The 14,983-nt window shown below is 43.9% G+C and overlaps 1 protein-coding gene across 2 annotated transcripts in view; it reads right to left on the bottom strand.

The window, feature by feature from the left end:
- Positions 1–5,915: 5,915 nt before the first annotated feature.
- The window catches only part of DLGAP5 (DLG associated protein 5), a 45,815-nt gene continuing 36,747 nt past the window's right edge, over positions 5,916–14,983 (bottom strand). The window contains exons 14-19 of one of the 2 annotated variants that reach the window (XM_019518434.1): positions 14,016–14,232; positions 12,437–12,671; positions 12,002–12,062; positions 10,798–11,032; positions 8,188–8,234; positions 5,916–6,383 (exon numbers count right to left, since the gene is read on the bottom strand). In XM_019518434.1, coding sequence (XP_019373979.1) covers positions 6,261–6,383; positions 8,188–8,234; positions 10,798–11,032; positions 12,002–12,062; positions 12,437–12,671; positions 14,016–14,232 — 918 coding nt within the window. In that variant the 3' untranslated portion in view covers positions 5,916–6,260. The remainder of the gene's footprint in view (positions 6,384–8,187; positions 8,235–10,797; positions 11,033–12,001; positions 12,063–12,436; positions 12,672–14,015; positions 14,233–14,983) is intronic. The other variant, XM_019518435.1, reaches the window with a different exon arrangement.

Genomic DNA, 14,983 nt, shown 5'->3' with positions numbered 1-14,983 from the left:
AAGCTGCCCAGCTGCAGCTTCCCCCCCCGCTGGGAGCAGCACAGCAGGGGCAGGAGGAGGAGAAGCCACTGGAGAGCCAAGCAGTGCCTGGGCAGCTGCAGCCCCACCAGGAAGCTGTGCAGGGCCACGGCTGTTATTGGCAGGTGTGGGCTGCCCCAGGCAGGAGTGAGCATGGCTCGGCCTCATGTGGCATGTCACGGGGCAGCCACGGGCAGGATAGTGAGTGTGCAGGCAGACTGTACCTGCACCTCCACTGCATCACCCAGGCAAGCTCTGTTGCACACACCCCCTGCCCTGCCACAGTTACAAACCTTCTCCTGCCATTAAGTACTTCAGACAGATCAGGACTTCCTAATGAAGCAACCATCAGAAGACATTTCTCCTCCACCCCTCAGTGGCCAGTAAGCTGGGAAACCAATCTTCAATTTCCCACCCTGCCTAATTTGGAGCAAGATTTGAATGCAGGTCTCCATCATTGCAGAGTGCCCTCAGACCACCAGGTATTCCAGTTTCTGGAGCAGTCCCTTTTTTAAATAACTAACCACGAGAGCAAAGACCTGCAACCTGAATCTCCCGCGTTCCTCACCCTTGGCCTAGGGTCAACTTCTTGCTTCCTCTCCCGCTCCCAACAACATGTCTTACCCCCAGCTGCTTTTTTGGGCAGACAGGCTACAAGTACACTTCACTGACCAGGCTCCACAGGTGAAACAGGCCAAGGAAGATTGACAGCAGCAGGATACATGCAGTTTTACAGGTGCCCTGCAGAAGTCTGATGATGCTGGTGACAAATAAGGGTTGGACTCAATTCCACAGTAAATTAGATATCTGTCCTGTCAGGAACTTGGCTGACCTAGCCCAGATGTCCAAGGTCATAGAGGAAGGCTATAACAGAGCAAGGACTTGAACATGAGTCTTTCAAGTCCCAGTCTAGTGCCCTAGGCACTGAGCTATCTTCTTTCCCTTTTTGTTAGAGTGAGCAAGTTTAGCCAAACCAGTTTTTCTTATACCTGGATGCAGAAGGAGAGGTTTATTTGCCTGTTTGGTTTTAATTTAAACCCCAAAAGAGACAAAGTATGTTACGATCAGATTTTCTTTGCCTTTTCAGATGTTTTAACGTTTGTGAAGCAAAAAGAGTCCTGTGCTTGCCACTACTTTTAAAAGAAAATCTCAAGAGTACAGTACTTTGTTACAAATTCAGGCTGTGTCACATCTCTTTAGTACTTTTAAGGCTAATTAAATCAATTGTCACACTGCACTGCAACCAATATCTGTCTGAGTTGCTATCAATGGAGATGAGACCAAAAGGTATGTCATTAACTTTCTCTTAGAAAGACACCCCCCCCAGCAGAATTACATGCACATCTACTAACGTTTCATGTATAATGCTCTCTAAGCTCCTGACTGCACAGGAGTTTAAAGAACATTGTATTCCTCTTTCTCCAATCAGTTTTTACAAAATGTGAGGTACCCTAAAGGCTGAGCTTGTAGCAAAACCCCCAGTATTTCTTTTGTTTAAATGTATTTTAAAATGCATTCCCTCCCCTTCCCCAACCATTTCTGACTTTGTCTCTCCCTCTCTATTCCCTATAGATAAGTATAAGTGAGCTCAGGCTTAGGATAAGCTTTAAACATTTTTATTTTGGTAGCAAATTTTTGGTTTTGGATAGCTACTGCTTTATATTGTATTATTAGGTTTGTATTGATTCTTACTGTTGTATATTGTATTATTATCATTTTTCGTATTGATTTTTATTGTTTCATATGGATATTGTGTGGTTTAAGCCTGTGTTTGTAAGCGAACCAAAGTCATATCAAGTTTCCATTTTATATGTCAAGCCTCCATCTTGTGTCCTCTGCCTGGGCATCCCATGTTGCAGCTGTATGAGTCATGTATCCCTCCCATGTAAATTGGTTCTCGGATGAATGAGTGATTGGGAATGATTGAAATACAATGGTAGCAGGCCTCTGCTGAATGGCCTGCAATGACTGGGCCATCACCTCACATTGATTCATCCAAGAACCACGGACCTCATCCAGGAACAGAAACAAGAACCCACCATTTGAAAGACAAAAGACCCTGCAGAACCAGCAACTCTCACCATTAGACACCCAAAACTGCACATCCCTGCATGGAGCACACATGCTCAGTACACCAGGAGCTGACCCTTGCCTGGGCATGCCTCCTGTCACTAGGGTCACACAAGACAGACGCAGTGGGGACACCCTCTCTATCTGGACCAGCACCAGGCAACACCACCTATCCACCCAGAGGCCCTGCCAGCAACCCCCTTATGGACAACACCTTCTGGACAAGGACCCCCTTCCAGCCTGGGATAGGTAGATATTATTTGCACACCTCCTCCTATAATTTGGACTCTCTCTCTGTCTCTCTCCTCCTGGACTTCAGCCCCTGCACCACGCCTCTCTAACAAGTACATGTACGTGTGTGTGTGCGAGAACTAATAAGACATTGTGTCACCATCTCCCCAGTTCAATAAAACCACTGTCATTTGCAACCCCAAGTTGGATCATTTTTTACTGAATCCCAGTCCCTCCCCTATCTTAAATTCCAGCCTCGTTCTCTCTCTCTCTCTCTCTCCCAGCTCCAGCCCCCATCTCTGCTAGTTTCCCAATCTCCTCCCAATTCCATCTCTCCTTTCCTGCCACCTCTCAGCCTCTCCTTGCTTTCATGCTGTCCCTGCTGCCTTTCAGCCTCCCGTGCCATCTACTGCCTTTTCCCTGTGACTTCCTACCTTTCTCTGCTTTCCCGCTGCCCTGCCGCCTTTCGGTCTCTCCTGACACTTTTCCTGTGATTTTCTGCTGTCCATCTCTCTCCCCCACACCTTCTGTAGTCATCCCAGCTCCTTGTGGCTGTCCCGCAGTTTTCTCCAGCAGCTGGAGCCTTTCTCCAGTCCCCAGCACCTCATGCTGCTCCCTGCATCTTCTCTAGCTGCCCTGGAGTCATCCTCTGGCTCCCCACACCCAGAGCCCCTCTTTAACACCCACACTTTCCCTTAGTCCCATTTTCCCTCTCCTCACCTACCTTTTCAGCTCCCCCATAGCTCTGGCTCCAGTCCCAGCCTCAGCCTCTTCCCTGTTCTGCGGGCTTTAGGCATTGTCTTTTAATCAGTTAAGATCATTTAACCTAAAGTTACCCCTAATCCTCAGTTCTTCAGCCCAGGCCCCTCTAGTCTACCGGTTGGTTCTAATCCTGGTCCCGGTGACTTTCATTTCCAGCAACTTTCACTTCCTACACTGCTACTCTCTTACCTTAACCTTTCCCCAGGTATCCCAAGTATACCAAGCTCATACATACATACATACATATCACAATACCCAACTTAGGAACTCACTTGTGTGTATGTCGGTGGTACGTGTGTAAATTAGTGAATACACACACACACATATATAAATATCATTGTGTGTGTGGTATATGAATTAGTAATCCACATATGTGTATTGGATGTGCAGGTATTGGTAACTGGTAACTGATTCTGTCTAAATTTGGTGTGTGTAGCATGTATGGGCTTAAACTGGTGATAGGTGTGCATTAACTTAAACTAGTTATTTTGCATGTGTGTGTATCCAAGTTGCTAGTGTGAGACAGTGTGTGTATGTATATATATGGCATCGTGTGCATGATATATGAATTAGTGATCTGTGTCTAACTTCTGGGTTGTATAGTGTTTGTGCTTGAATTGGTAATAGATATGCATGTGCCTAGGCTGGTTTGAATGTGCATGTGCCTGAGCTGGTAGTGTGCGTGTGTATGCATCTAATTGATGTGTGTGTTTGTATACATGCAATTGTGTTACACCCTCCTGTCTAACAGTGCAGTATTGATATCCTGAGAGTTGGCCTGACCCCACAGGGCAACAAGCTTAGTATTTTAAAAAGTATCCAATACTACTATGGTAAGACAGGTTAATGTATTGAAACAAAAGTGGAGGATGCTAATCTAGCGTCATTAGTACAGAACTTTCTTGTTAATTCTGAAACAGGAGCCCGGTCAGATACAAGATGCAGGAGTAAGCATCATAACTGTAGAGAGATACTGTACATCTGAAAGAACTGGTCTGAAGCAAAGCTAGGAAAAGGTGCAAGTTAAAGTATTGTTTAAAACTGAGCATTGCACAATGTTAAAGTAATTTTTGTAGCTCTACACCTGGAACTGCTCTAATTGTTTCATACTGAATGTTAAATTGGTTGTTTAGGAGGGAGTTAAAAATTCAAGAAGAAAGGAGTCCACCACAATCTGCTGGCTGAGGAATTGGCTCCATGGTCAGACTCAGAGGGTGGTGGTTGACGGAAGTCACTCATCATGGTGTCCTGTGACCAGTGAGGTCCCCCAAAACTCTGTCCTCCGACCTATATTGTTCAACATCTTCATTAATGATGTGGACATACGAGTCAGAAGCAGACGGGCCAAGTTTCCCGATGATACCAAACTTTGGGGTAAAGCATCCACACCTGAGGACAGGAGGGTGATCCAGCCAGATCTTGACAAGCTCAGGAAATGGGTGGACGAGAACCTGATGGTGTTTAACACTGAAAAATGCAAGGTTCTCCACCTTGGGAGGAAAAACCTGCAGCATCCTTATAGGCTCGGCAGTGCTACGCTGGCTAGCACTATGGAAGAAAGAGACTTGGGGGTCATCACTGATGACAAGATGAACATGAGCCTGCAATGCGATGCTGCGGCTAGTAAAGCGAGCAAAATGCTGGCTTGCATCCATAGATGCTTCTCAAGCAAATCCCGGGACGTCATTCTCCCCTTGTACTCGGCCTTGGTGAGGCCACGGCTGGAGCATTGTGTCCAGTTTTGGGCTCCACAATTCAAAAAGGATGTGGAGAAGCTTGAGAGAGTCCAGAGAAGAGCCACGCGCATGATCAGAGGTCAGGAAAACAGACCTTACGACGACAGGCTGAGAGCTGTGAGACTCTTCAGCCAGGAAAAGCGCAGGCTTAGGGGTGATCTGACAGCCACTTATACATTTATCAGGGGTGACCACCAGTATCTGGGGGAACGTTTGTTCACCAGAGTGCCCCATGGGATAACTAGGTCGAACAGTTATAAACTCCTGCAAAACCGTTTCAGGCTGGACATAAGGAAGAATTTCTTTACTGTCCTAGCCCCCAAGGTCTGGAATAGTCTGCCATCAGGTGTGGTTCAAGCACCTACTGTGAACGCCTTCAAGAGAAAATTGGATATTTATCTTGCTGGGATCCTATGACCCCAGCTGAGTTCATGCCCCTGGGGCAGGGGGTTGGACTCAATGATCTTCCAAGGTCCCTTCCAGCCCTAATGTCTGTGAAATCTGTGAGGCTAGCTTAGAATAATGTATTTTACAAATACATGAGGTTTTTAGGAGTACCAGCAGCACCAGAGAAGGGCCAGCAACTCAGATAAAAGGAACAGTGACAAGTTTAAAAGAACTGCTTGGAGAAATCAGGGTGACACACAGACACCCTCTCTGGTGTCTAAAAAAGTGGAACCTGCTTATATATCATCACCTGATAAATCTTGACACGTATAACCTGGTTTTAAAAACTTTTCTCCAGAATACTTTGTCCCTACTCTTAAAAGAAATAATGGTGTGTTTTCACAAAAGCTGCTTTGGTTACTAAGCACAGCTGTTTAGTGTCCCATTGTTCAGGAGCACAGGTACCATTGCCAGACACATCTGGTGGGAGAAAATGGTTGATGCACAGTACACTCTATTTTAGTGCCCAGTGAGAATAGGACAACTGCAATACTTGACTCCAGAGTGATAAACGTAAGATTGACACCTGGAGAGATGGGGAGGGGAGCTCAGACCAAAGAGGAGATATAGCTGCAGTTAGCTGTGTACCCATAGCATAGATTGTACACCTCATATTTTATGCATTGAATTAAGACAATATAAGGAAGGACAGACAGGAAAAGCCAAGTTTAATAAAAATATAAATGTAGATCTTGAAAGGGACAGGAACTGTGAAAAAGCTTATGCCTTAAATATTTTATCCCTAAGTAGGAGTCACAGGATGCATGCCACAAATGGATACAGATATACTGTTTCAGACACACTGGCCACTACCATACAGCAGCTAAATTGCAGTATCTGCTTTATAAAAAGTGTTATGAAAAACATTTAATAAGGAGCTCTATTGTACAATCCCAGGTTAGACATTTACTTTGAGTATGCAGCTCAAGGCGAATACACTGGTAATTCCAAACGTCTCTAAATATTCAATGTACACACTGAATTCCAAATCAGTCTTCACTTTTCCCCAGAGGCAGAAAGGGGAGAAAATACAATTAGGTCATTGCATACTGAAGCTTCTGTAAACTTCTGTGCTTCATTTCTGAGTGGGGTGAAAGGAAGACTGCAGTCGAGATTTGGCTGTAACGAAAATTAAAACAAACGTTCAGGCAGCAGTTAACCACTTTCCAGCACTGTAGAAAGAGCAGATTTATTTCCCTACTGATTTCGTCATACTAAAAGTCACTGTCAATAGACAGCTTATGCATTGGTGTCAGAACAATTAACAGGCCACGTGTAAACCTAGGGACAAGAGGCAGTGGACAATGCTTTGATTGAGGGCTCACGAGACTAGTAAAGAATGTAGAGCTCTCGGCCCACTATCAAATGAGACCCCACAGCTAAGGTGTACGTTTAAAGGCAAAGTATAGGTTTTCTAGAAGAATATTAATCTTCTTAAGGATGCAGAAAGCCTAAAGCAGAAAGCTGCGGGACAGGTAGGGGTTAGGCTAGATAAGGCCGTGATGGAACCATCCGGCAGGGTGCTGCAGACAGCATGGACGGCCAGTCCAGTCCTGCACATAATGTATGCCAGCCTCACTTTGCGCTTGGTGCATGTGGTACATACTGCATGGGGTGCCCCACTGGACCCACCCCACATGCTGGCCCCGGGGCTAGTCTGGATTCAGCCTCAGGCTGTCCTTGTGTGCCAGAGCCAGCATGCAAGGCCAGTCCGGTGCAGGCAGCACATTCACTGGACTAGCCCGCTGTGCCACATGTAGCACTGGGCCCAGCCCATGCACCATACCAATGCACAGGGACAGTCCAAGACCCGCAGGCAAGATCCTAGGGCTCTACAGGGATCTGGCCCACAGGCCACGTCTGACATTCTTGGCAGAGACTAACAAAACAGTTGAAGATCTTAACTCCAATGTGGCAATAAGGGACTGTGACATGTTTCTCAGAGCAGTGGTTTAACAAACTTCCTGAAGTCACAGAATCTTTTCATATCACTTCTCTGGCCACAAAAACCCCTGCCCCTACTCCCGGGTCCAGTCTGCCATTGTCCCAATCTTTTTGTAGAACTCCTGGGTTCTGCAGAATACAGTTTGATAACCACTGCTCTACAGCAATAGCCAATTAAAAAACTTTTTACTGCTAGCACATAACCCCTGCCCTCCTCCCCTCCCCTGCCTTGCATTTTAATTTCCTCCCGTGATGAGAAATGAGCCAATAGATACCAGCTCGGTTTTGGACATGGAAGTATCCATTATGGCTGAAATCCACATTTCGACTCCTGTGAACAGCTCCACCCCTAAAGGAGTTAGACACCCAAATCCCACTGCATTTCTAATGGACTGGAACACCTAGGCCTCTTTTGACAAGACCAGGACTACAAGATAGTAGAGGTGAGGCAGTCTAGTAAGATGGAAGGAGGTCAGAAGAGAAGGTAGCACAGGATCTGTTTTTAACAAAGTGTATGCAAGAAGGAAAAGGGGGAGAGAGGGGAGGGATACTTTTACAAGCAAAAGACCTAAGGGTTTGATTTTCTAGACAGCTGGCAGTTTAGACAAGTAAAGGATCAAGCAGTTTGACAGACATTAAGAATTTGTTTTCTTCTGATTTCAACTCTTCCATTTGGCTCAACCCGCACCCAGATTATACAGTAAGGAACAAACAGTTGTAGAGATATCACAAGTTGATGAGAGAAGGGCTCCATTCATTAAAATTACCAGGTCAGAAATTATCGGATACTGTCTTCTTCTGTAATTAATTCACTGCAGCAGTTCAGATAATTTTGCAGAAGCAATTTAGAAGGCAGGTTATAGAATCATAGAATAATAGGACCAGAAGGGACCTGTAAGATCATCAAGTCTAGGCCCCTGCCATGGTTGAAAAGCATCATCCTATAAACAGACTCAAGTAAAATTAAAAGTGAACCTACTGCAACATCAAAAGGAGTTTCAGAGGTGGAGTCTTCATGCAAAGAGTCTGAAAAATAAGATTGTTTCAACATTACACTTTGCTTGATAGTTGTTACAGTTGCTTGATAGTTCTGGAAGTTCTGCCTAACCCTCCAAGTTTCTTTGTTTCAGGTTTTATAGCAGATTTATACCCTATCAGAGGGCAGATACAATACAAGATCTTGCACAGCTACTTTGCCACCAATTTGTTCAGTGTACCACAGATGTCAGAGAATACCACATAGACCCAGATAACACTCAATTATGAAAGACCAGGAGCCCTACACCAATACAATACCAAGTCGCATGTTCTTGCATGCAACATGTACACTTTTCCCAAAAATCAGCAGTTAGAAATTGGTGCTTTATAAACAAGGAAATACAGGAATAGCAGTTTCTGCAGGGTATGCCTCTGCAGGGTGGGAGGGAGGAAATGAATGAAGTAACTGTTATTATTCAGTTACTTACTTCTATCTTACCAGCATTTTTCAGGAACAAATCTGCCTTTCAAAAAACAAAAGATGTATTTCTATCTGGGAACAAGTTTTATGAAAGAAAATGCAGTAGGTTCCAATGCCAATATATTTAATTTTGTTATCTGATTAAAAGCAAAATAAAACCTTAACAATGCCACCTTCCAATGTGTTTGTTAATGACTTGGAGGCTGGCATAAACAGCTTCTCAAGCAAGTTTGCAGATGACGCAAAATTGGGAAGGGACTGCAAAACGTGCTGGAGAACTGGAGTGGAATTCAGAAGGATATTGAGAGACTGAAAAGCTAGGCTGCAGCTAATGAAGTTCAATGCTGACAATTGTAAGGTGCTACACATTGGGAAGAATAATCAAAAATACAAATACAAAATGGGCGACACCTGACTGGATGGTAACACCACAGAGAAGGATCTGGGAGTCCTGGTAGATCATAGGACTTAACGTGAATCTGCAGGGAGGCAGCTGCACAAAAGGTGAATTCACAGTTTTGGGATACATTAATAGAAGCATTAAGTGCAAGACACTGGAGTTGATAGTGCCTCTCTACTCAGCACTGGTTAGGCCTCACTTGGAGTACCGCGTGCAGCTTTGGACTCCACATTTTAGAAAGGACTTAGAGAAGTTAAAGAAGGTCCACAGGTGACAAAAACAATAAGTGAGCTTCGAAGGCAAGTCATACACAGAAAAGCTAAAGAAACAGGCATGTTTAGCTTGCAGAAAAGGTGCTTAAGAAGGGATATGATAGCAGTCTTCAAATACATGAAGGGCTGCTATAAAAAAAAAAAAAAAAGAGAGAAAACATCTTTTATCTTTTTGCAGAGCAGAATATGGACCAATGGCTTGAAGATGCAAAGTAGGGTTACACCGAATATCAGGAAAAACCTCTTTGCTGTTAGAACAGTGAGGCAGTGGAACAGTCTGCCTAGGGAAGTTGCAGAAACTCCATTATTAGTGGTATTCAAGAGAGGTTGGATAGGCATTGGTCAGGGATGATCTAGGTATAGCCATGCCTGTTCTACCATGGGTATTTCCCATGCTTCTGGGCTTTGCTGGTTGCTGCATGAGACCAGAAGGCAATTTTTTCCCCAGCTGCTGCTACATGCGTCAGGGTTGTGGATTTTCATTTTTTCAAAGCCTTCCTCAGAGGCATTGGGTGTTGGCTGCAGCCACAGCTGGGGATTGCAACTGGGGTGTGTCAACACCCCTGCTGGGACTTAAACCCAGAGGTTCCTGGCTAAAGGGTCTCTCTCTTATGCTCAGTCAGACCAATCACCACATTTGGGGTCAGGAAGGAATTTTACCCAATGGTCAGACTTGTATGGACTGCAAGGGGGGGCGTGCCTTTTTCTATAGTGTGGTGGGACATGGCCCTCTACCTGGGATCTCTCAAGTGTATTTTATAACAGCCTTTGCAGCAGCAGGATGGTGGCTGCCATGGTCCCTCTGCTTTACCTATAGCAAGATAGGGAGCTATGCTTTGCAGTTATGTTGGGGCTGACTAGTTTTGCTAATAGGTTATACCGGCAGTGCCCAACCTTTGACCCTGTGGATCAGATGAGTGGGGCAGGGCCTGTCCACAGGCCAAATCAAACCTCATATGCCAGAATCAGGCCCTGGGGCTCAGCACTGCCCTCTCCAGCCAGGATTGGTCCCTGGGTGCCTAGCACCACCCCCTGCTGCCTGGGATTGGTCCCAACCTCTTCCACCAAGATTGGACCCTGGGGCCTGGCACTGCCCCCCTTACCCCAACACGCCAGGATTGTGTCCTAGGGCTTGGCAGCTCCCCCAGTCCTGCATGCTGGGTGCCCAGTCCAGTGCATCGAGCCCAGGGCTCCCCATGGGTCCAGAAATTTGGTAGTGGGAGACCATTCTCCCACCATCACATTTCTGGACCTGTAGGGAGCCCCAAAGGCCAGATGACTCAGGGCTGCAGGCCACATCTGGTCCGCAGGCTGGGGGTTCAGCACCCCTGGGTTACACAATGGATTTGTGCAGGATGATTTGAATAGGGATGATCCAGCTTCAGACAGGGGGACCTATGAAGGTCTCTCCCAGCCCTACTTCTCTATGATGCAAACCACAGCTATAAAGCAGCCCACCTGATTTATGCTCCAGTACATGCAGTTCTTCAGCAAGATTGGTTTCTGACTGAGCAGTCTTCTCTGGGCTGCTCATGACAATATCTTGCCCTGTTATATCTGTAGTAGAAAGCTCCATCTCCCTTGTCATATCTGAGGGTTTATTCTCAGGGTTTTCCAACATTTGAGTAAAAGGAACTGAGCTGCTTCTGTCATCTGAGAGTAAACACACCTCCACGGCAGCTACATTTGTTTCCTAGAGAGTCAAAAGGGAAGAGAGAAAATGTGGGATTGTAAGAGTTTTTAAGTAGGGATTTGTTCAAGTCAGAAATTAATTTATTTTCTACCTTGTTTTCAGTGAAAAAACTCTGAACATGGAAAACACAAAATAAGAGTCAGGACCAAGGCAGCCATAAGCCAAGTTACACTAGAAACTACCACTCCACCATTAAAGAACTGCAAGAAGGAGCAGCTAGAGCAGTGGTTCTCAACGTTTTTGGACCCAAGGCACCCCCTCACTGGACTTGAGGCATCCATCCAACACTTTTGTGAATTGAGTGGCACCCAATTTCAAAAGCTAATTTATACATTACAGTGCTTACACCAACTAATACAGAGGCTCGGCAGTAGGGGTGGAGGATCATCCAGGCAGGGACAAGCCTCAGCCTGTCTTATCTTATCATTTCCTTACATACTACAGCACCTCTCAAAGGATCTGATGGCACCTCAGGGTGCCCCAGAATTATGGTTGAGAATCAGTGAATTAGTGTCTTCCAGAATAACTTAGTTATCTTGTAGATTTACACAAGAGAAATCTGGCCATTTTAAATCCATTACTCTGATTCATTACAGGCAGAATCTGGTTTTTGTGAATACCCATGTAATTAAAACACAAGGATATAGTTAACTATGGTAACTTATGATTACAGCACCCTGTGCTTGAAAATTTTAGTTTTTACTGACATAGGCTACAGTATTACCATAAATCTACATTATGCACAATTTGCAACTGCTCTTTTCAGGTATTTAAAGCTGCCAAAATAAACTGCTGTACATTTGTTATTCCTCTGCTGTAACAATTAGCACATTACATAATTCACATCTTATGCTCAGCAAGCAGAATGTGGTTTGTGAGATCATTAGAATCAGGGGTGAATATTTACAGGTTTCACTACATACTTGTATTTAGAACACATACTTATGTATGTTTCATTGTATAACTCACATTCTCTTTCTTTGCTCTGTCATTTATCAGTAGGCATTGTTCTTCTGCAGCTGGAAAATCACTGAAAGAGAAACTCAAACATTCAGTCTTTTCAAAACTTCAGATTTGCACTTAAACTGGTTTTTATTATATGGTTTGTTACACCATTATATTGGTATTTTTGTCATTAGTTAGCTATATCAATATTTTTTGCCCAAAGAGTACATATATAAATCACACAGTGAAGTTATGTTTAGAAGCAAAGGCCTACTAATGACCAGAGGGTGGTGAAGGAAGGAAAACAAGCTAACAACTTACCCCTGCAGAGTTTTAAAAAAGTAAAATTTATTAAGTGTTAATAGTAATCATGTGCACTACGAGGAGTCCATATCTTTATGTTAAAAAGTTAATGTGTTACTTCTGTTAGTTAAAATGAAGCTGCATTTGTGCATTTACCTTTGCTCAGGATTGCTGCCCAACAGGTTTTTTTCTGATGGAGACTGGATTGTATTACAATTTTGTGGGGCACAGAAACCACTGGCTGCTGGCATAGATTGCATTGTAACAGTGTTCTCAGAGTTGCAGGGAATTGCACAGGCATTTTGAAGTGAAGTTCGACTGCATGACCTTGGAGTTGTCATAGTTTTAGAAACCTGCTGGGAAGTTCTGCCAGGTGTCTTGGAAAGCAAACCTAAAAAAGTTTTTAGTGTTTCATTAGATGATAAGTGTTTTTATGAACAAGGATACATACGTTACCAAGATTATAATTAGAAATATTTCCTAATTTACCACTTTCACCATTTGCCAGTAGGATAAGTAGTAGTAACTAGGTTGCAGATGCCACTAATACAGCTTAAGGAGTCCAAAAAAATTTAAAAAGCCATGACAATTCAATTTATTCTAGCACAAATCTTCAGTTTTTACATCCTTTCCATTAAAAAATATGCTACTATAAAAACTGGAAGGAAACAGACTTGACTGGTTTACACTCCTGTTTTACTGACCAAACTAATGAAGATATACACAGCATATAGTTAGTATTTATTTCACTTTAATTTATAGTATTAATAAAGATCTTTAAGAATTAGATTTTAAATGGCAGCATCAAGTTTATAAATCATTCTGATTCAACTCTGATTTAGTTTTGCCAGAAGATCCCAGTGCTGAATCCTTCTCACTTAAAGGCCTCAAGGAATTAGAGGTGCATTCAAAAAAATATTACTAGTGTTCATCATATGGAATAGAATCAAAGAAAAACAGCAATTGAGCAACTATTAACATCTAGAAAGGTGGCACAAAAAAGGTTAAGTGGCTGTCTTTAATGGCTCGGGATCCAGGTACTGAAAATACTGGCCTGTCAATCAAGCTGCAATACAGTATATAATAATATACAGTATGCTCTTAACTAGATGACCAACATGGTGCTTCTACCTGGGATCCCTTGAGCACTACCTAGGATCTCTTGACTGTATATTAACAACTTTTTACTGTAGCAGCATGTTGGCTGCCATGGTCCCCCCCCGCTTTACCTGTGGCAAGTTAAGGTGTTGTCTTGTGTAGTGTCAGAATTGATGGTAGGTTTACTAAGTGGTTAGATAATAGAACTGTATAGGATGGTTTACATAGGGATGACCTCTGGAGGTCCCTTCCAACCCAACTTCTCTATGATTCTTCTAAAAGGCATAAATCTCCTTGTCAAGATCTGGAAGCTTTGTTCTGCTCACATAACTAACAAAAGTATATAGCTTAAAAGCTTCATAGCTAACTAGATACTGATAAGCCCTGACAAAACATTTTTACATTATCGTGAACTTGTACAGCAGACACCTCAGTTTATAGAAATTAATTAAAATTGACATATCTGTGCAAAATATATTTTCCTTAGGTTCCCTTGTGTTTGAGGTGAAGCACCACCATCCAGAAGAGCTGCAGTTACACAAATCTGGTCCAATTCAAAGCAAATTCCCCTCTGATGCCCCAGCATGAGTTCCTTCAGTAGCCCCCAGTCACAGAAATAAGAATAAAATGTACTGACCTGGAAAAGATTTCACAGGACTTTCAATTCTGAAAAATCCAGCCTCAAACACCACTTTTTCTACTTCCTTTGGCATCCTTTGGGCTGTAGGCTCAGTGCCTCCTTCCTGCTTTATTTTATCCTTCATTACTGCCCTGAAAGCAGCAAAACGATTTCTGGCCGTTTTTTCAGCAGCCCCCCCTTTGGGCTTGGATATTCCACCTCGGACAACTTTCTTCTGAAAGTTAGGAGAGAGAATATAGATCAAAACTTATCCTAACTACAGCTAAACTAAAGCTGCCTTCCTACTACAGAAGTAATAAACAGGGAATCTATTCATTGAAGAGGTCACCCATGCTCATCACTATGACCTCTTGTACTAGCAATTCACCTATTTTGGGGGTGGCAGAAACAGAAAAATTTCTCTTCAAGAAGTACTGCAGTTAAAGCCTGCAGTTCAAAACTACTCTCAGCACAATCAACATCCCACTATCAAACCTTTTCCTTTTGTTCAGGGTCTTGCGAGTAGTGGGATACAGACATTCCTATCGACTAGGGCAGGGGTCAGCAACCTACAGCTCCCAGACTAGCTTCAGACTATGGAGCTATTTTATCTTGCTTGCAGAGATGGGGGGGGAAGGGAGGGTGCAGTCTCACATAGGTGGAAGGGAGAAGCAAGAGCAGCTGCATGGCAGAGGAAGCACTGACAGTGGCTGCACAAGCTGGATTGGAAGCAGTCGGTGCTGTCATGTTTTTTAGCTTTCATAGACATTAGGGCTGGAAGGGACCTTGGAAGATCGAGTCCAGCCCCCTGCCCCAGGGGCAGGAAGTCAGCTGGGGTCAGAGGATCCCAGCAAGATAAGCATCCAATTTGCTCTTGAAGGTGTTCAATGTAGGTGCTTGAACCACCTCCAATGGCAGGCTGTTCCAGACCTTGGGGGCTCAGACAGTAAAGAAATTCTTCCTTATGTCCAGCCTGAAACGGTCTC

The sequence above is a fragment of the Gavialis gangeticus genome, unplaced genomic scaffold (genome assembly GCF_001723915.1).
Source record: "Gavialis gangeticus isolate Ggan-Ray unplaced genomic scaffold, GavGan_comp1, whole genome shotgun sequence".
NCBI classification, from domain to species: domain Eukaryota; kingdom Metazoa; phylum Chordata; order Crocodylia; family Gavialidae; genus Gavialis; species Gavialis gangeticus.
The sequence above is the reverse complement of the archived record's forward strand: the minus strand, read 5'-3'. Positions and strand labels throughout refer to the sequence as shown.